Source organism: Talpa europaea (assembly GCF_964194135.1).
Source record: "Talpa europaea genome assembly, chromosome: 14".
In the NCBI taxonomy this organism is placed as follows: domain Eukaryota; kingdom Metazoa; phylum Chordata; class Mammalia; order Eulipotyphla; family Talpidae; genus Talpa; species Talpa europaea.
The window spans coordinates 25,048,171-25,071,616 of NC_140082.1; the positions used below are offsets into that span (position 1 = coordinate 25,048,171).

Sequence of the window (23,446 nt, forward strand, 5' to 3'; positions counted from 1 at the left end):
CCTCAGACATCAGTCTGCCTGTTCTGTTCCCCGCTCTAGCTCTGGTGAATTCTCTCACCCTCTCGCGCTTCTGACTGTATCCAGTGCTTGTATAAATAAATAAATAAATCTTTAAAACAAAACAAAACAAAACAAATTATATCTGAATCCACAAGATTGCAGGGAACATTCCAAGAGAGAGGAATATTTCTCTCATTATTTAGAGCAGAAGTTGACTATTGTCTTAATAGCTGTGTCCCTTCTCCATCGTAATTGTCCACCAATTTTGCTCAAGCACCTCCCCTCATCTATGTGCAGTCAGCCTTACAGTTCTGCTCTCAGCCCAGGGGGTTTAGTGAACCATATTATCCAAAAATGATGACTAATTTCCTGCTATAAATGAGACCATCCGGTATTTTTCTTTTTCTTTCTGGCTTATTTCACTGAGCATGATCCCTTCCAGTTCCATCCATGTTGCTGCAAATTACAAATAAGGGACCAGGAAAAAGACTAATTGTATTAAAGTAAAAATCAAAATCAACAAGCAGCTATAGACCAGAGACACACTATGGTGCGGGGATGGAAGGGGAAGAGAAGAGGGATTAGGGTCAGAATAAGGGGGGTGGGAATTGTATGGGGAATATAACCAAAATGAAAATGCATATGTTGTGCAAAAATGAAAAGAGATGTAAGAATTATATAAAATAAAATAATTTTAAAAAATGATGAGTTAATCACCTTTTGAATGGATTGGTTTGGCATGGACTCTCCTTCTAGCCTGCCAGTAACAAGAGTGCTCTTATTAGAAGCGCATGCTGGAAAGGTCTTCTTGATAGTAAAAAGTGACAACCAAGAAGGAATGGCCCTTCTCCACCTCGGAACTTTACTGTGAACATGATAATGCTGGAGCGTGGGTAGCCATCACTTACCCTGTTGGGGAAGTCACCTGAGAACATCACCCTCGAGTGGAAACTTGCAAGCAACCCAACTCCTTTCTAAGGTCATGGAACAGTCCCAAGATCCAACCAAGAGATGCCTTGTAGTCCAATCTCATGATTTGTGGGATAATAACTGCCACATGTTAGTAGGGAGTTTTCTGTTTCTTTTGGCCCCAAAATTATTGACATGTATTTTAGTAGTATTTTGATATTTATATCAAGGGAAATGTTAAATGATTATGTGGATGAAAGTAACTATAGAATGCCAATTTCTCATGTTTTCCAAAATACAGAAGTAAATTTTAATCATGGTTATAATGATTAGGATTATTATGATTTGTCTATTCCTACTAGTTTCTAAACTGTCGCTTTACCTTTGTCTCTAAGCTGTATGGCACAGAAACAAGCATTTGTAAACAAGGATCTTTATATTCAAGACCTGAAACAATTTGATTCATCATTTAAAAAAAAGTTTTGATAAAATAAAAGGAAAACAAGAAACTTAAGTAGAATATTTTATTGAAATATTCAAATACATAATGAAGATAAGATTTTGATTCATATTCCATAAAAACATTCAATATATTAAGATAATTTATTCATAAATGTAATAACTGCATTAGTGTTCTGAATCCTTTTTTTGTCATTGCAAAAGATAAATTTCTATCAGATTTTAGTGACTGGGATGCACTACACCTACTAGACCATATGTGACCTTGATGTTACTATTTGAGATGATTAGTCATGGTCTCCGGGCTTCCTGATGTTTTGCCATATAAAGGATTTGAGAAGGAGTATATGGAATCCTATAAAAAGAAAGCACATTGAAAATGTTAGGATTTTAGGAATTAAGAGCTTTACAAGGTAATGCAGAATATAGGCAACTTCTAATAGATTTCTATGGAGTAACAGAGCAACATTCTAACTTTTCTTCCATGCCTCCAGTCCACACTGCCTGAATCACTGACACAGGCTTACTCTCTGTGTGGTGTGAGCTGGGCCACTCTGCACATAGGAGCTACTGCCTCAGTATCACTTCTGGGGAGATGGAGGAATGCAGTGGCCAGTATCTGGGACTATCTCTATCAATGGTGCTGGTTTCACTAAGCCTGCTGTATTGATTATAGCTAAGTTAAATAAAACAAAACAATAGATTGAACATGGGAGAATTATGGTTTACAGAGTTTATTAGAAAGTCTAAAATGTGGGAAGTTCTATAGTCCAATAATACCTGATTTCTTCAACAAATAAATTTCAGGGACAAAGTAAAAGAGACAATGAAACCAAATTGATACAGAAGAAAGTAACGCGGCATGGCCACCAATTTAATGTATATACCTTACATAGATCCTGATCTTAAAAATATAGTGATGGTAACAAAAAATAATACAAAACCCTCTACTTAGTTTTGAGGAAAATGAGAAAGTCAAATACCTACTGAATATTTGATGTTATGAAGGAATTATTGTTAAATGTTTAGACTTGATACAGTGGTTATATTTTTTAAAGTCCTCATCCCTTAATGATACAACTGAAGTATTTGCAGGATAAAGTAAATGAGACCTTGAATTTACTTAAAAGCCCTTTGGTGGACAAGAGCTTTAATATAAACTATGGACTCTGGATAATAACGGTATGTCAGTGTAGCTTTATCAATTGTTTACAAATATACTACTCTGGTCCCTAATGTAGAAAATGGGAGAGACTATGCAAGTGTGGGGATAGAGGCTATATGGAAGTACTGCATACATTTTGCTCAATTTTACTGAAACCCTAAAACTTCTCTAAAGAAAATAAAATCTTTTGAAAACACTACCACTTTGGTGGGTGGAGAGAATGAGTCAGACAGAGGTGCAACAAGAATGGCTGTGGGTTAAACATTAATGAAGTTGGTTGACAGGCTCACAGCAGTTACACCCTGCTCTCCATTTTAAAGCAGACTATGAGGGGCTTCCCTGGTGGTGTAGGGGTTAGTCTTAGCTCTATCACCGTCAAGGTCTGAATTCAATCCCGCCTAGGTTGCTAACCCACATGGAACAGCAGACCTCTCCTGTCTCACCCACTGCTCCCCTTACCAGTGTATTTCAGTAGATCTGCTTGTTCTGCTCCCCACTCTGTCTGTAGTGAATCCTCTCACCACCCCACCCTCCACACCTTTGGCCTACACCCCAGTTCTTTCCATAAATAAATAAATATTTAAAAAAAAACAGAATATGAGCATTTTCTCTATGAGTGTTTAAAATAGTATTTTGGAGATGTCTATTTCTCTGTTAATGTGGCGAGAAAGATACACTTGGTTTAATTAATAGAAAGTCATTTGTTTCTGAAATCAAAACAGCCGCAAAGGCCAGGACCATGATAGAACTTCTCTAGACATTCTTCAAGAGAGGAAAAACGAATTGAAAGAGGATTAATTTTTCTTTTTTTAGACTAGAAAATAAAAAGAAATTGCTTCCAAATTTCTCAAGAGTCATCAATTGCCCTTTAAATGCATCTTGAAAACTCCCAGAAAGGAGGGCCTTTGATAGGGGCCTGCTCCTGTGTGCTGAGGCGCCTTCTCAGGAGAAAGTAAGGGATGCACACACCTTCTTAGAAACTTTTTAATAACTACAAGTTTGTTATGTTTTAATATAAAAAATCTAAAATACCTCTTTTCAATTCTTCGTATCATTTGTATCTTTTTATATAAAAAATCTAAAATGCCTCTTTTCAATTCTTCGTATCATTTGTATCTTTAAGTACTAAAAGTTAAAATGAGCAAAAGATAAAAAAACCCTACATTTCCTTCAGTAAAAATGAAAATAGTCTTACAGTATACCTTCCCATTTTGTCAAAAAAATATGTTATATCTGTTTCTTAAATATGCATTTATTTATTATCCTTATTATTATACTTCCATTAAGTAGGGTTGCATTTTTGTTTTTACTGTCTTGATTGATTTGACAAATCACATAAATTCCCTTTAAGCCCTAAGCAACAATTCTTATTTTCATTCCTACAAAAACAATACTAAATATGTTTATGTCATCATTTTTTAATAAATTCAGAATTAAAAAAAAGTCAAGGGTTGTGTTAGATGTTAGCCACATCACCCAAAGCTTCAAATCTCCTGGGAGCCATCTGATCTGACAACTTTCTACTCATTTCTGATAACAATCATGATTGTTTGTGGTCTATTTTCATTTGTATAAGTAGAGGCAAATTAAAACTTTAGCTTTCTACCTGTTCTCTTTGGCAAGCAAATTAATCTGATATAATATTTCAAAATCAAATATAAGGAAGCTTTCATAGATAGAAAGTGATGTGTCATATAACTAATCCTCTTTCATACTCAAATGAATGCTCTTATCACCTACTTAGGAAAGGGACTAGAGATTTACCTTGCCACTTTTTCTCTAGTCTACTTTTTATTGCACTGATAAGTAGTTAACCCTATAAAGGACCAAAAAAGATATAATGCACTAAGTTCTCATTCCTTTTCTAAGTCAATGATGATGGCCCTCACAGCTCATATCTAAATTTAAAGAGAGTACAAAACACTACCTTACTTTTGCCTTTGAGAATAAAATGTGACAGTCAGTGAATCGTTACTGTGAATAGCTAATACTTTGTGGGTTAAACCAATATTTTCCAGATTTGTCAGCTCTCTTTGAGTAAAAATGGTGACCACAAAGCCATTTAACAGTGAGCTGATTTTATAAGCAGATTGAAACTGTCCTGGAACGGAAAATTCCCACTGCTCATTTACAGAGAATGAAACTTTTTTTTTTTTTTTTGCCCCCAAGCGAAATAACTCCACTAAAACATTCCTCTTAGCCAAGATGTCCAAACATGTCCAAACAACACTGTGGCTGGTTTGCGAGTGTGTGTGTGTGTGTGAATTTCCACTTCTGAAATAATACTGCTCACCATTACCACTTACCTCTGTTTTCTCTGGGTCCCTCCAATTCCCATAAACTGGATTAACGAATGCACAGTTGATACTTTCTTTAGTTTTCCTAAAGCACACAGGGCCACACACACACAAAATATTAAATAATGAAACGTACACAGTACACTTTCAGGATATTTTAGATAGAAACTTTTGAGAAACACATTTTCCAGCTAGCATATGAATGTATTACCATAAGTAAAGAGTTTTTTACAGAACAAGTCAACAACATTCTTGAAAACAAATATAATCTGACTACTGAATATTTAGATCCAAATAAATGAAAGTAAAAAAGGGAATTAGTTGGTCTTAATATTGATTTCATTAAATAATACTCAAATAATACAATATTACAACATCAGAGAGAGCAGTATAATATAAAACTGAACTGGTTACAGAGAAAGGCCACTCTGAATCCTTTAAGCTTCAAAAGTGCTGAATCACCACATCCTGAGGACTATTTTCCATGACAGTCTCATAGGATCTATAGCACAGGAATCATAATCAACAAGCTTTTAAACAGCAAATTTAAATGTGTTTTGAAGAGTTCTTTATATTAGTATTGCCTTTCATGACTCATAGAGACATACTTATGGCAAATTCACTTATTGTTCTAGATCATTATAATTTTCATTAAGTCTCCTAAAAGTTTGCTTTCTTTGTATATCTTAATTAACAGTCAAAAGACTTATTAGAAGACAACAAATCCTGCTCACAACCAAAGAAGAAAAAAAATGCCCAACACAGGAACAATGAAGAAATAAGTAAATATGAGCAGATATGAATGAATAAGTAAATATACCCTATGGAAGATATAAGGAAGATGCCCTTATGTGTACACACACTTGCACATACCTCACACACACAAATATAATAGAGAATGTAAGAGTTTTTCCAGATGACTGCCAGTATCTTGAGGGCAAAGAGGAAGAAAAAATATACAAAGCATGAATGCTTCTGTCTAATCAGACTTAAATAACAATTCACAAGTTTATCAATAAATCCTTAAATCAATAAATCCTTTAAAACTTTAAAATAAAAATGGTTTGCTTTTTGAAATGAAATTGTCAAGAGATAGGATCTCTTGTCATCTACCAAATCACATGGCCCTCTTCTAAAGAATAACATTATTGACCCTAATGTCTAATCTGGGTATGTTTCACCAGCAAATCAGCAACACATTCTCCCTGTGAATTTGGTTTCTAAGGTTAAGGACCTCTGTTCCTATGCAATTGAATTGAATTCTGTAACTCAACAAGTTCATATCCATTGAGATATCAATGAACATGACCATGGTGGCTACTTTCATGGGTTATTTGGGGAAAAAAAAATAGATATGCAAATGATAGGCTAACAAGTATCTGTTATTTTCTTAACTATTTGATTGAATTAACTGCTCCAATGAAACTGAGTAAGTGGCTTTGAGTTTTTGCCTGCAAGAAATGTTAATGCCATGTCAATGTTAAATTATTAGCATCGTGAGCTCCAAAAAGGGTATGGTTAGGACATGACCTTGGCAGGGCTACCCCCAAAGTTGAGAGTGGGTACAGAAGTGGAGGGCAGTTTTGAAATGTGCGAAAATTTCAAAGCAAGGACTGATACAGGAGAGATCAAACTTGGAGGTAGGAGTATCAAAACAAAATGGAAGTGAGCAGTGGGGAAAGATGGGATATCCACAAACACCAACATCTCAAAAAAAATTAACCTCAACTGAGATCAGGTATGAAATCAGAAAGCAGGAGGAAACTCAAACCATAGGGCTAGACAGAACAGATGGTCGAAAGCCTGGGAAGTCAACCAGGAACTGAAAAGACACGCTTGGCAGCCAATTGGATAGAAGTGTGGCATAAGCAACACAAAAGATTTTGATATGAGCAATTATTTTTGGCTCCAACTGCTGGGACCCCAGGTGACCTAGACCAAGATTGGCAGGCAGAATTTAAGTGAGTTGATCCATTTTTCCAGTGCTGTTAACTCAGCTATTGAAGCTACTGTTCTTCTGAAAGGATTTTAAGTCTTAAATAACTTTCTATTAAAATGAAATAAAAAATCTGTAGGTGGTCAGCTTTTGGAGATTGGGTGACTATAAAGAACGAAGTGTTATAGTTAAAGGTAAGGATGTGGAGTTGCAATAAATGATGAAAGGGTCACAGTAGGAGCAGTGGACCATGAGCAGTGAAAAATCCTTCCTACTTCAAATTATGTTTATTAGTCATCTCTTCTTTTATTTTTGCGAAATAAAAGGTATGTGTCCCAATATTGAAACTCTCTGAATATGCTAGCCTCAATCCTTCCTGTATTTCCTATTTATAAGATAAAATATGACACACAACCAATAAGTACTTCATTAAATAAATTTCTAGTATCAACTCCATATATTTACTGTTTTAAATTCTATAATTCTCTGTATTCATTACTAATATTATATGTTCATTATGCTAAAAAAAAGTACTAAGTTATTGCATTTGTCACTAAACAGATGGTTCTTACAGATTTGAGGTTTCAAAAAATATAACCATCTCTAAAAATCAGCAAGGAATTGACTTTTCAGTTCAGAGTAGAAAGGAAGCTGCAATAATCACATCAACTCTCTTCCTTAACTTATATGTCACTTAAATCATTAAACTCCTGCTACATGCAATATATGAAGGCACTGTATGAGGTGGCATTTTGAGTTGGCTGAAGAGAGATATGTCAGCATAGAACTAGGATTCTGCAGGGAATTTCCAATTTTAATTTGGTGAACATACGTATATCGCTGAAGGAATTTACTTCATGGTTTATTAACTAACAAATTTTTTTTAGTATTGATTAAAAGCATGGAGATGTTTATAATAGTTATCAGAAATTATTTTAATAAGCAAAGAAGAAAAACATATTTTTAAAAAACCATCTCTGTTGCATCCAGTTAACATAACTCTGAGGAAAATGCTTATTTTATCTCTATAAATATTAGCAGTTTTGTTGAGATATAATTCATACATCCTACAATTCTCCCATTTAAAGAATACAATTCAGGGGCCTCCCTGGTGGCGCAAAGGGTTAAGCTTCAGCACTATGAAGCAATCTGCAGCTACTGGAGCACCAAGAACAATAGCCAGCCTGGAGGCCTTGAAGGTGAACCACATGGCACAGCAGACCTCTCCTGTCTTGCCCACTGTTCCCCTCAGCAGTGTGTTTTAGTCAATCTGCCTGTTCTGCTCCCACTCTGTCTCTGGTGAATCCTCTCACCTACTTCACCTCTGGCCTACACCTCAGTTCTTATGTGCATAAATAAATAAATCTTTTTAGAAATTCAATATACAATTCAATAATTTTAGAATCTAATTTTAAATTAAAATTTTGATAAAATATTTACAACATAAAATGTGTCATGCTAAACCATTTTAAGTGTATCACTCAGTGGCATTCATTACATTCACAGTGTTGTGCAACCATGACCACTATATATTTCCACAAGCAGAAAATTTACCTCTCCATTCTTTTCCTCCTTCAGTCACTTGAAATATCTAATCAAACTTTGTTTGTCAAAATTTGCTTATTCCAAGTTTCAGACTAGGCCTATTATATACCTGTATAAGTAGACCCTACCATATTAGTCCTTTTGTGTCTTACTTCACTTAGCATATGTTTCCGAGGTTCAGCCATATTTTAGCTGATATAAGAATTTCAGCAATTTTCATGGGTAAATAAATATTCCACTGTGTGTATATGTCACATTTCTTTTATCTAATCATCAGTTGATGGACACTTAAATTGTTTCCAACTTTTGGTTATTGCGAATAATGCTGCTATGAACATCAACATATAAACATCTGAGTCCCCATTTCAACTCCTTTGGGCAAACACTTAGGAAAAGCATTGTAATGTTACGGGGAAAATTCTGTTTTTAGCTTTCTAAGCAACCCCCTAAACTGATAATGGTGTTCAAACTAGGGCAATTCTTAAAAATGCATGAAGCAAGACTGATGATATCAAAGAAAATAAAAGACAATATCTCTTGCCAATGATAAAATCTAATCATTCTCCCCCAAAAGGCAATTTTAATAGCGATTGCATTGAATCAGTAGATAGCTATGGGTAGTATTGACATCTTGACAATATTAAAGTCTTCTTGCCCATGACCTTGAGATATCTTTCCATTCAGATTTTCTTTCATTTATTTCAGTAATGCTTTGTAATTATGAGTAACTTTACAAAAATTTCACCTCCCTAGTTAAGTTTTATCTAAGTATTTTGTTTTTCTGTGCTAGTGCCAGTGTAATTGCTTTCTTAGGTTATTTTTCACGATTGTTTAGAAACACAACACTATCTTGTAACTTTGTTGAATTAATTTATTAGCTGTAGTAGCTTTCTGGTGGATTCTTTGGGATATTCTAAAAGTACCTATGTACATGATTATGTTATTTCTGAACACAGAATTTTATTTCTTCTATTCCAATTTTCATAACTTTTCTTCCTCTTTCATTTCTATTTGATCTAGTTAAGGTTTCTTATCAATAAATGTTTACCTTCAGTTTAGTGGGACTTTAAAATTTTCACTAGTTTTAAACTAAATTGTAATGCTAGTGTTGTGGACAATTACTATGGCAACATTTGGGTAGTTTTAGAACAGAGCCTGATTGCTACAAAATGTGTACATCTTTAGACTAGACAAGTGAATCAAGTTTAATTGAGGTTGAAAGAAAACCAACTGAGCACAGGTGTCACTCTGAATACTGAAGAATGGATTAGAAGCATGTCACGGAAAGAATGACGGGAGAATGCCTTCGGTATTTCTATAGACAGCCTGTACCTCAAAATAAACAACTATTCATATGCATTGTAAATTATTAATAGTTTTAATCTGATTTATATATATATATATTTTACTGAATGTGCACCATTAATTTTCTTTACTAACTTAATTGCTACTTTTAGTTATCAACCTGTAGTTTAATTTAGTTTTGTTAACAACAGACATGTTTTTCTCAAATTTACTAGTATGTCATTTTATGTATCTGAGAATGTAGTCAGACGTCTTAGTCAAATCCACCAAGCAACTAGTCCTCACCATCTCATGGGAGCAAAACTGTCATAGTGTTTGTATTTCAAAATAGGCTTGGAGGGCCTCCCTGGTGGCACAAGGGGTTAAGCAAAACAATGTGAAGCTATCTGCAGGCTCTGCAGCATAAGTTTGATTCTGGGCAGGGCCAGGGAGCTAACCCACATGGTGCAGCAGACCTCTCCTGCTTCACACACTGCTCCCCTCAGCAGTGTGTTTCAACCAGTCTGCCTGTTCTGTTCCCCACTCTGTCTCTGGTGAATCCTCTCACCCCACCCCTCTGGCCTGTACCCCAGATCTTGTATGCATAAATAAATAAATCTTTACCAAAAAAACACAAAACAACAACAACAACTAAAAAACAAAATAGGCTTGGAAATCCCTGTTAAAAATGAGCTCAAAATGTTAGTAGAAATTATGAAGGCAAGACAGAATACCCTTTGAGAAGGCCATGATCCTGTTTTATCTAGATGTAGTGTAGTCTACACTACTTTTACACTACTGTAAAAGCCTGTCTCCTCATCAGTATAGAGAACCACACTTCCTGAAACTGGGGCAATTATTTAGAAGCTATGAAGGTGATTTGAAGTGCTAAATATGATAATTTATCTACCAAAAACTACTTGCTGTGCTGAAGAAATTATCAGTAAAACAAGACACTCTATTGAATAGATAAAATGTTTGCATATCATACGTCTGACAAAGGGACGGTATCCAAAATATATAAAGAACTCTCATAGAGCTCGACAAAAGAAAACAATAAGCCAGCCAAAAAATGGACAGAAGAGTAAATAGAAATTTCTCCAAAGAAGACACACAGACGGCAAAAAGGCAATGAAAAAATGTTCATTGTCACTTATCATTAGAGAAATGCAAATCAAAATCATGAGTTATCATCTCACACTGTGAGAGTGGCCCATATCAAAAAGATCAGAAAAAAGTGTTGGCAAGGATGTGGAGAAAAGGAAACTTTGTATCCTATTGGTGGGAACTTAGAGAAGTCTAGGCCTTAAAGAAAATAAAAGAGGATTTTTTTAAATAGTAGAAAGAGATAGGCCATAGGATCCAGCAATTCCCCTCCGACGGATCTACCTTAAGAAAGCAAAAATAGGGCCTCCTGTGGTGGCACAGGCGGTTGAGCGCAGCTCTGTGAAGCTGTCCACAGCCTCTGCAGTGCTGGTTCAATCACTATACTATGTTTTATTTACTTATTTTTTGTACATTTTTTTAAAGATTTATTTATTTATGCATATAAGAGCTGGGGTACAGGCCAGGGATGCGGGGGGGGGGTGTGTGTGTGAGAGGATCCACCAGAGACAGAGTGGGGAATAGAACCAGCAGATTGACCAAAGTACACTGCTGAGGGGAGCAGCAGGTTCAACAGGAGAGGTCTGCCTCGTCATGTGGGTTGCTCCCTGGACGGCGGGGGATCAAACTCGTGCTACAGAGGCTGTGGATTGTTTCATAGTGCAGTGCTTAACCCCTTGTGCCACTAGGGAGGCCCTTTTTTGTAAATTTTAAAAGGACAGGTTTATTAGGAAAAGAAGAAAAAGAAGCATCTGCCTAGTCACAGGTGGGCAGAAGAGCTGCCTCTTATTTCCTTATTTTTAATTGTATTATTGCTTATTCACATGACATTGGTTTACAACACTTTATGACTTAGGGGCATGGGTTCATATGTACTCAGATGTATGTTACCACACCCACCCAAACCCCTGTTATCTCTCACCAAAGTCCATTGGACTACCTCCCCCTTTGCTTTCCAACTCCACCCTCCCCTTCTGGTAGTCTCAATTCTGCAGTCAGATTTCTAGAGTTTGTTTTGGTTTAGTTTTGCCTGTTCCTTTGTTTTGTTTCTTTATATTCCACATATGAGTGAAATTATCTAGTATTTGAATTTCTCCTTCTGACTTATGTCATTTAGCATAATCCCCTCCATTTACATCCATGTTGTTGCAAATGGCAAGACTTCAGACTTCGTCATTTTTGGGGGAGGGGGGAGGGTCAGTATGGATGTTTCTCAAAATATAACATACCGTATGACCTAGTAATTACAACCCTAGGTATCTCCCTGAAGAATGAAAAATCGTTAACTTGAAGGGAGAGATGCATTCCTATGCTCATTGCAGCATTGTTTATCTTAGCCAAGTTATGGAAACAACCTAGGTACCCAATGACAGGTAAGTGAACTAAGATGATGTGTTATATATACACACAATAAAGTATTGCTTATCTATAAAAATGTTATTTTTATTTTCAAATATTGATCTAGAGATAACAAGGACCTTTGCCATCACCTTTATCACATTATTTTTGCAGATGGACCAACAGAAACTCTTTCCCTGAAAGAGTAAAAATCCTCTAGAAGATAGGACCTTTGTTTTACTTACTATTCTTTTCCATCACAGCACTTACTGCAGCACCAGAAACACAACAGGGATCACTTAATGTTTATAGAAAGAATAACTTAATGAATGCTTATAGTTGAAGGCTTAATGATGGCACAAAATCCACTGATCTCCTCTCTACTCTGTTTCTCTATGTCCATTCCCAATATACTTTAATATCAAGAGAAAAGATATTTTTACTATTATTATTATTATTATTATTATAGATTCACATTTGTATTTAGCTATCTGTTCCATTTAGTGCAAGGCTTTAAGTGGGTCAGTAGTCTATTTTATGTTTCTCTCTCTTTCCATTCTTTTTTTTCTGCTCGTAAAGTGCCACCCCAGAATAGTAGTTAAGAGGCTTAACTGAAGGTGATCAAAGTAGAATAGAATAGGCATGTCCCTTGTATTACTTCATTACATGAAAACAGAAAAAAATTACATGACCAGAGAAAATTTAATTTGGCACAAATAATTCCGTTTACAATATTTGAAAAATAAAAGTCTGTATTCCTTAAATCTTGTAGGTATCTCTAAAAAATGACAGGTATGGAATTTACATGTATAATTTTCAGAGACTTAAAGTGAATTTTCAGACTAAGAAATATTTGATTTGTTACTACTGGGGGAAAACGTTTTCTAACTGTAAAAGGATATGTGACATATTTAAAAATATGAAATGCAATTATTTCACTGGTGGAAATGAAATTCATTTATTCTGGGAGTCATGCTTATTATATTAAATTTCATTTAGCTTGAATCCCTATTTCTACCTGTCATTTTAAACTCTGCAATTAGGTTTTCCAAAATGTTTCCAGTTGTAAGACATTATATTAAATGTGTCTAAGTGTAATCTTTCCAAAAAGGGGACATATGCTACAAAATCCTAATAAAAGGAAAATATTTCTTTGTTTTCACTTTTTCTAATAGGTAGTCTTAATTTTCATTAACCATATGTCTCTCTGTCAAGAAGAGATCTTCTTAGAAATGTTTGTTTCTTAACCATGGTACTAATTATTTTTTCTCTGTCTCATCATAAATGTTAATGAGTGGTGCTTTTTTTTCCTCCCCCTTTGCTTCCTGATTTTAGAATCTAGGGAAATGAGTTTTTTGTTTGTTCATTTTAAGTTGGATTTCCTATGCAATGGTCAGTATCACATTATTCATATATATCATCTTTTATTTCTTATAAGCTTAGACAAGTTTTATCTTACACTTGGTCCCTGATAAAATCCAAATTTAATCCTGTTTGGATAGACTTTTCTTAAGGAAGGCTATCACAAATTTTAAAGTTTAGATACTGTTTTTGTCCTTTTCATCTAAACATAGGTTTATGATAGATTACAAAGAAGTAGGCAATTTGGAAAACAGAACGGAGTCAGAGGCAAATACAGGGACAGTGTATGAAATGGGCATCGTGAGAGTCTATATATTTATTCAATGTAGTATGCACAACTTTGAATTTAAGATTCTCAGATTCAAATTAGGCAGGACAAACAGCCAGTTACACCAGTCACACTTTAACAATAAAGGCGAAGAGGGCACTGCCAACTAACCAAGTCTTAGAGTACACCTTTTTGAACGCTGGAGAGAACACATTATCATGTGCATCCTGTGACTATAATCTAGGCTAACAAAAGTAATAAGTTCACACATTATTTTAAGAAAAGCAGCAATGGATTTTACTATGTTGTTTCAACAAATAACTTTCAAAATGTCAGACAGATATTATGCTAAGTAGAAGCAATCTAGATGATGGTGGCAAGAAGGGGAACGACAGTTAAATCTGTTATTATAAGAATCTGTAGGTAGATTAAAGTGAATAATGAGGAGTTATAAGAATAAAATGAATCCTTTAATCAGACCTTTTCAATGAGTATATTCCTGTAAATTACTGTGTTATCTGACAGTTCCTAAAGAAAAAGGGGAAAAATTCATGAGTAGTAAATGGATATATTCAGTAGTATGATGCATATAATGGTCTCTGTTTTTAGCAAGATGATACATTTTTAAAAAAGTAAAATAATCTTGGAATAAAACAAAAAAGAAAAGGAGCAAGTCAATTGGAAAAAGAACGCAAAATTGGATGGGGGCGGAGGATGTCCACCAGCTCTTTTTTTTTCATTTCCAAGCCCTTAAGGAAGGAGCTGAAACAAATGTTTGGGTGAAAAAATTCAGAAAGTACTGGGTTTGCAAACACAACCAGAAATGCCACAAAAGAGAGAGGAAAGAATTAATCATTCAAGGTCATAAAACCAAACAACTGGGACACCAAATTTTGCTAAACTCATTCAGATGATACAGGGGCTGCCACGTTTTCATCTACTCTTTTCAGGCAGGAAATAAGTATCACTGACCACAAGAGTCGTCCCTGTTTAATGTGATCTTGCTGTGGCAAAGCACTTTAATGGGAACATGTCTACGAATATGGATGCAATTAAGTATGAATAAAGCTGACCCAGGTTCCTGTAGCTTAACCTTAAGGAAACCCCATGCTGCCAATGGGAACACAGCCTCCCCTCTGCCTCTCCTCCGAGTGCAGCGTTAGCTCATTCACAGCCCCCTAATGTGAACCAGATGCAGAACAGGAGAGTCTCTTTGGAAATACATTTGATAACACACTTTGAAAATACTTCTTGACATGGTGAAATTAACAGGAGTCAATCTTTAGGAAATAGAGAGGAAGACAAAGATGATTATTGAAAATTAAAAATTAGATATAACTAAATGCCCAGTAATAGGAAAATGATTAAGTGATGATTCATGGACTGATGAGAGAATTAAATAGCCCTTTCAAGTAAAGCTTTAAAGACTATTTAGTGATTCAAGACAGTGTTTCTCAAAGTGTGGTCAGTGGACTGCTAGAAATCCTTAGACCTCTTCACCAGGTGTATTAATTCAAATCTGTTTTCATAATAATAATGAGATCATGCACAAAACATGAACTCAAGGGCCTTCCCGGTTGCACAGTAGTTGAGCACTGGGTTGCAAAGCTGCCCGCAGCCTCTGCAGCGCCTGTTCAATCCCCAGCCACCGGGTGAGGGTCCCACATGGTGTGCAGACCTCTCCTGCTGCCCACTGCTCCCCTCAGCAGTGTATTTTGTCACTCTGCCTGTTCTTTTCCCAGCTCTGGCTCTGGTGAATTCTCTCACTCCCCCCCCCCCCACACACACACTTCTGACTGTACCCAGCGCATGTATAAATAAATAAATAAATCTTAAAAAAAAATGAACTCAAAGTGTAGGCTAGATCTATGAATTTTTATGCTAACAGCCTTTTTCATCATGTTCATATTTGCATTGAGGTTTCCTTAAGCATGAATCAAGAGTACTACTGAATTATATACCATGTATGCATCCTTCATCTCTGTGTATGTAGTAACTCTTTTTTAAAGTCAGTTTCATTTAAAAATGACCTTGATGATTTTTTTTCATACTTTTATTTTTTAATTTAATTTTATATATTTTTTACATCATTTTTCATTTTTGCACAATGTATGCATTTTCATCTTGGTTATAATCCCCATACAATTCCCACCCCCCCCCTTATTTTTTTATATTCTTGTATGCTATGGTGGTGGGAGAAAGATGAGGATCATACCTCAGAGGATAAATCAAATACTCTCCAAAAATTAACAATGATGTAAGAAAACAAATAAATTTAATAAATGATCTTAATGAAGCAGTAAACATTATTAATTATATTAAATCTCAACTCTTTCATGCAAGTTTTAAAAAAATTCCTGGAAGTAATCATTAAGCTCATTTGTGCCATATTAAGATACATGTGGTCTTGTGGACAAGCACTGTGCATGCCAAATCTATCACTTTTTTCATGAAACAATTTTTTTTTTTTTTTTTTTTTTGGTGGGACCATCACCGGCAGCCGGGGAACGAACCGGCGCTGCAGAGGCTGCGGGCAGCCTCGCAGCCCAGCACTCAGCCACTGCGCCACCAGGGGAGGCCCAAACAATATTTTTTATAAAGAATGACTAATAGTTTAAGGTGTTCAAACGAGAGCAACTGGCGGACTCCTCTTAAACATGCATGAATCAAAACTGATAATACCAAAGAAAATACACACTGATATCTCTTGTCAATGATAAAATTTGAACTTTCAAATAAAAATTAGAATTTTGGAAAACATGTGTTTTCCACAGTGAGCACAACAGCTTCCCAAACTTTTAAAGACTTTATCTGATAAGATATTGTTTGTGTTATATTGAATAATGAAACATTTCAATTTTTGATAAGTTACATAACTCAATGACCCAGTATTTTCTAAATGAAAAATGCATCATACAAAATTACACATGCATAAATGTTCCATTCAAAGTCCTAGAACTTGGGCTAGTTTTGAAAGCAGAGGAACCACTCCATTCTTCTTCCTTGTACTCTACTGGGCCATTGCGTACTTTATTATCAGGATAGACAGTACTTTCTTTAATTGGCATGAAATATTTTTCCATATAATTTGTTGTGTATGACAACTCTACTTTTCGTATTGACTTCTCTTAGACACATAATCACTTTGGTTGAACTGACTGCAAAAGTTCTTGGTGATTTCCTGTATCATCACCGGGCAACTCATTTATTTCTAAATCTTTTTAGCAATTTAAAGTCAACAATTTATGTAAGAGTCTGTCCAGGAAAATGGACTTAATTGCATTCATGACTCTCCCACTTGAATGTTTACTTCCTCTAGGCAGAGGTAAAGTTTTAATTTGACAATTAATGCAGGAAATGTTATTTGTGTCTAACCTATGGCCCATGTACTCTATTGCAGAACTACTAAGAGCCATGCTTTATGTGTAGTTCTGATCCTATTCTGTGTATCATTTATTCATGAGATAAACACAAAAATTGAAAATAAGGGTTTTGGAATACTTATAGCAATTTGATAGGCAGTTTTATGTTTGCAGATGCTAAGAAATTTGGACTAGTATTTTGTGTGTTTTTATTTTTCTAATAACTATCAACATATTTTTAAAGCATTGGTATGTGATGGATTACAAAAATAAAAACAAAAAACACAGAGCTGGTCTTTTGCTACATATAATTTGAATGACTCTTCCAATAATACTATTCAAATATTAGTACTATTCATTTGCCTATCCAACTTGTATTTTTGTTTCAATAACTTTTTCTGGATATTTCTTCTGAAACATTTGTTCCTCTTCCTTTTTGCTTGTGTATTTCCAACAGGTGGAAAGGGCCAAGTACTATATGAATTTCTCTCCAGAATGAAATATTTTCTCACTTAAGTTGCTCTATATGAAAACTCATCATAATTTCTTTATTGAATTCTCTAAGGCACATAATTTGTTTGATTGAAACTGATTACAATGTTGAAGTTAATTATCAGTCTTCATGATTTCTCTTAGCAATCACCTAGCAACTTGTTCCTTTTTAAATCTTTTTGGATGATTTAAAATTGACAAAACAATATGAGAATCTGTCTAGGAAAAAAGTGGAATTATTTCATAAAGATCCACAAATCTCTTTAAAATAAACTACTTTGAATTTATTAATACCTTTACTTGAAGCTCTTTTGGATGTATGACTTAGTTCAGCTTATAATAATTTAAACATTTTTAGAAAGCAGGAAAATTGCATATTCTTATAGTTATCTTAAAATAGCCTGTTTTTAAAACAAAGAAAAATTATAAGCATATATTTATCATGCTATGGAACTTTCCTTTTTTTAAAGATTTATTTATTTATTTATACAAGCACTGGGTACAGTCAGAAGCGCGGGGGGGTGAGAGAATTCACCAGAGCCAGAGCGGGGAGCAGAGCAGGCAGAAGGACCAAAGTACACTGCTGAGGGGACCAGCGGGCAGCAGGAGAGGTCTGCGCGCCATGTGGGACCCTCCTCTGGTGGCCGGGGAGCAGCTGGGTATCGAACCAGCGCTGCAGAGGCTGTGGGCAGCTTGGCAACCCAGCGCTCAACCGCTGCGCCACCGGGGAGGCCCTGGAACTTTCTTAATCTTACCAATATTTTGTGCATACAATTCATGTTAATCTTTTTATCAGCCTTTGCCCTTACATAAGTTGTTCTTTCTTTATGGGGTACACTTCTTTATCTTCTGGTGGAATTCAATCCATGAATTCAGATTTAGTGATGAAAGACATCCTCACTTAATCCTCTTTCAGCCTCCCCAACATTTCCTCAACTCCAATGAAGAGTCTGTCCCTCTTTCACTCATGTTTCTCTAGAGCTTTGTAAGAAGTAACTTTATATGTTCTATATATGCTTATTGCAGAATTGATACTATTTTTCATTCTACATGCCTTCTTTACCACAGTGTACATTATTATTTATTTTTCTATTCCCAGCCTCTGGCACAATGCCTAACACTTAATAGGTATTTAATAAATGTTTACCAACAAATACATTCATGAATTGCTAAGAATTATGTGTTTCTTTTTATAAAGATAAAGAGATCCTGGTATTATGTCATCCTGCTGTTTGGTTCATTACTGATCTATAAACCCCAAAACAATAAAAAGATTAATGAATTTGTATGAGTGACTCTAAGAAGTTTTTAATGATAATTTGCATGAAAGATGACTTGATAGCAGAGAAGAGTTTATTGGGGACATAGCAAAGCAGATTTTGAAGAAATCTGCTTATAAATTATAGAGCTGATCCCATTCACCCACTTTCAATTTCCCTACCTTTTAGTAACATTAATAAAGTACATTTGCATTTCTGATTCTCTAATCAATCAACAGTGTTAGATGTATTTGCTATATGCCATGATAGAGCTGTAAAATTTACTATAATAGTAATACACACCTCACTTATCTTACTGCCCTCCTGTTTCCCCTCACTTAAATAAGTTACCTCTTTCAAGGGGCAACTCTGATTTTACTGCAACACATTTACCTATTTTGATTTCTTGGATACAGAAAGACAAAAGCAGCATAGAAATAACTCAGACTAAAATGCTGTCTTCTTGCTACATAAAATTTATAGTGATGGGTGAGAAGATGCTAAAAACTTCCTTGAATCCTGCCTGGGGAAACTATTTCTACCAAACAATTATCTGAATAAAAATGGCAAAGTGGCTATCTTCAAATCAAATTATTAGAATAGGGGACTGTTATATAGTAAAGTGCTCTTTCTAATTTTGATACAGATTTTATTTCTTGGACTACTTGGAATCTGTGTCCAATGACAATATCTTTGTGCCAACTTAAGAACAACACACATACACACCAATGAAGCTTGTATTATTCATGACTTACTGCATGTGAAACGATTTTGTGTAATCAAATATATCTTAGATGATCAGGGAATTGGTTAAAGAATTTCTCTATATTTAGTAAACATAACAAATCAGTTTGAAATCGACATAAAATTTCTAATTTTGCCCATTTGTAAATATAAACATTACTTTCATCCATACACTCATTTGGAAATAACTTCGCTAAAAAAATATAATGAGTAATAATATCCTATAAGTAAAATTGGTAATTGGGTTGTCAGTTTACAACTACTGTTTGCAGAAATTGCAGGACAAAATGTGTCACACATATGGTTTTCCAAACCAAAAGCTCTAATGTGAGAACAACATTGGGTGGAGTCAACACAGCTACTCTTAACTACATTCAGTTTCTGATCTCCCTAAAATGCCCAGGTTTTTGGATGTTCATTTCTTTCACAGATTGCTTATAGTTGTAGGTTTTGAATACTATCCGCTGCCCTTCATTAATATTCTACAATTTTTGTTTCTGGTTTTGCAATCCTTTATGGGGACCCCATAATGACCCTGCCAAGAGCCAGAAATATACACATCACTTGATATTACTTTATGTGTTTTCATCTTCCACAGAATAGAATAAAGATCAGTCAAGTTTGATGGATATTATCCAAGAATACCCAGCAATGATATTCTAACTTTTAGAGTCATTTGCAAAGATTGTATGAATAATTTCTGGAGCATTAGGGCCAAATAAATTATGGCTTTGGCATATAAAATGCTCATTTGGGATCCAACATGCTACTGTAGACAGACTGAAAATTTGATTTAACAAATATTTACTCAGATGAATTTCTAGCTGCTATTTGTTGAGATTAGGACTCCCTGGTGGCACAATGGGTACAGTGCTATGAAGCAGTTCACAGTCTCTGTAGAACGAGTTTAATCCCCAGCCAGGGAGCTACCCATATGGCACAACAGACCTCTCCTGTCTCACCCACTGCCCGCTGCTCCCCTCAGCAGTGTATTTCAGTGTATCTGCCTGTTCTGTTCCCCAATCTGTCTCCGGTGAATCCTCTCACCTCCCACCACATACCTCTGGCCTGTACTCCAGCTCTTGTATGCATAAATAAATAAATCTTTAAAATGAGAGAGAGAGAGAGAGAGAGAGAGATTAGGGATGTAAATATGAAAAGATAAGGACCCTGCCACCTAGAAGCTCACACTCTGCTATGGGAGACAACAAACAAAAAGTCAATGTGATAAGCTCAGGGGTAGGAGTGGTTACTTCCATCCAGCATAACTGGGAAAAGTTTGCAGAGGACATTATTTTTGCTATAAGTCTTTATTAAAGTCTCTCCCATTTATTTTTACTTTTATATGAAGGAAAAAGCAAATTCAACAGTTCTGGAAATTTATTCTTCTTTCCTTAACCGTAAGTCCTTCTTGGACATTACAGTCTGAAAAGATGGCAGCTGGCATGACTCATTCTGTCTTGGGCATACTAAGCCCACAAGCCTGAATTTTAAGACTTTGATGTATTATTACAAGCCTATAGATCTTATCCATCTGATATTTCATCTACCCTATGTATTATTTATGAAATGCATACCATGTGTTAGGCAAGGTGAGGAATAAACAAACAATTCTGTCCCGGCTTTCCAGAGACTTATCAGCAAATCAAATTATAACTGAGTTCCAGACATTGTTTTTAGCCATCAGTCAGGTGTGCTATCAAGATCACCACACAGAGAGAACTGCCAATTGTGTGGTGTAATATTGTGCTGTAAGTTGGGCACTTTAAACTTTTTTTTAATAAACATTAACTCTCTCAGGGAAGTATAATGCAAAGATAAAGGTAGGATAATACTCAGACAGATTAATTGCACATAGTAGAGATTATTTAATCTATAATTGGGAAACAGTGGATGTAATTGACTGCAGGTAAGGCAGGAATGAATAGTCCACTGTTTATTTTTGTGCTTTAATCTTGATTTCTAGGTATAGATTTGATTATTACATCTACTTTTTATGGCTTTGACCAACTCTAGAATGTTGCTTTATTTGTTGTTCTTCAGAGTGTCATGAGTAAAAATCTGGTGAGTTTTTGACCAGGGTACAAGTGTAATGGATAACTTTGAGAGACTATTCAAGATGTCCCCATCCGCACTGCTGCAGTGACTTGTATGGAGACCCTACACCATCTCTGTGCTACTGGCCTCCCCATATTCTTACCCAAAGATGATTTGACCAGAAATGGAATCTTGACTTAAGTAGGCTAAACAGAAATTCTTTCACTGGAATATAGAATGGGAATAAAAACAAAAAGTTTTAACCTCTTCATGTCTGCAGACATAAGGAATAACATCTATCATCTGGGTGACAAAATTTTGTTATATATACAAGGAGTAGAGGAAATATGTCTCCAGCAAAAGAATAACAAAGCAGAGAAGGAAAAAGAAGCAAAGCTGAGAGTTATATGAGGAGCACTGCTGGGTCTCGGCCTTCATGAAATCTGACCTCATTCATTCCTGCCCTTGAGCTCTGGGAGACATGTACATTTTTGTATTAAATTCTTTATTTTGATTAAGGCAGCTTGAGTTGCTTTCTTCCCCTGCAATCAAAGTGTCCTCACTAATACATTAGGTGGCAAGTAGCTCACAGAAGGGTCACAGAATGTATAATGAAATCCAGGAAAGTAATCCTCTAAAAACAACTTCAAGGGGCTCATTTCCGTGCTTGGCATTGTTTAAGTTTCCAGGGCTTCATCCTATGTTTTTAAAAAATTAATAAAAAATGTTTCTTTCAAGTCTCTGAAAGGCTTCACATGCTACAGAATCTTTTTTTTTTAGAAGATCTAATGAAAAATCTTAAGGTTAAGATTTATTGAGAGAAGGTGATAAATTTTCTTACAAAAATTGTATATCTTAAAGTTTTGGAATTATTTTCAAGATGAGTCACTTGTTCTTCATTTAACCAGTCTTTGGCCAACCATTCTAACTTGCTTTAGGATTTAAATGATTTCAGGCAAAAAGTCTTTTTAAATAATATGATGGGGAGCATTTTTATTTAAATACAATCAGTAGGCAAAAGCAATATTTTTGGTATTGCCCAGAAGCACTGACAATATTCTGGAAAGTATAGCTACTCCTCAAAAGTCATGTACTGAGTGCTAATTATATATATATATATAAACACTAAATGTTGGGGATAAAAAGGAAAGGACTAGTTAATCTAGGAACAGTGAAATAATAACACTACATAAAAGTGCTATAGCAGGATTCTTAAAAAAAAAAACATTCTGAGAGCTCAGAGACTAACCCCAAGGGCATGCCAGGAAATTTTTGCTATTATCAACGATATGTGGGTTTGCATAGCTCTGGCAGGCAGAGGGTATGAAAAGACTTGTGCTTGGGGAGAATGGTGAAATTTTTTCCAAGTATAAGGAGTGGAAAGGTAGATGATGGAAAATTTAACTTGGTGCAATGGTCTTTGAACACTGTGACTTGTATTTTCCTTAAAATAATTTTGAAATATTATTGCAAAATGGGTTAGTGGAGCTGACTTTTTCACTTATCAGGACCTCCATGGTGATAGTGTATGGACTCTGTGTGTGTGTGTGTGTGTGTCTGTTTATAAATTAACCTCACTTGTGTTCCTCTATCATTAAGTGCCCTGTAAAAGAAAGCCAATTCTCTGAATGTTCAGTTCTACTCTGCCCCAACGCCCATACCAGGTGGAGCATCACCTCACCTGAATTGGCAGCTGCCTGAACAACCCAGCAATTCCAGTTTATCTCTGATCTCTGTGTCTCTTCAGAAGGAAGAAGAAGGAAATTCTAGTTTCTCTCTCATACCTCATAGTCACATTATTATTTCAAGTACCATTCTTTCTGACTAGGCCATGTAATCTACCTAGGACCTTCATGCTCCATTCTTAATATTATTCCTAACTGTT

General features: G+C 35.3%; 1 protein-coding gene across 1 annotated transcript in view; it reads right to left on the reverse strand.

Annotated features, from left to right (window-relative positions):
• Positions 1 to 1,642: 1,642 nt before the first annotated feature.
• The window catches only part of MALRD1 (MAM and LDL receptor class A domain containing 1), a gene marked incomplete at its 3' end in the record, with an annotated part of 364,653 nt that continues 342,849 nt past the window's right edge, over positions 1,643 to 23,446 (reverse strand). Inside the window, exons 39-40 of the mRNA XM_084254012.1 lie at positions 4,840 to 4,915; positions 1,643 to 1,723 (exon numbers count right to left, since the gene is read on the reverse strand). Coding sequence (XP_084110138.1) covers positions 1,643 to 1,723; positions 4,840 to 4,915 — 157 coding nt within the window. The remainder of the gene's footprint in view (positions 1,724 to 4,839; positions 4,916 to 23,446) is intronic.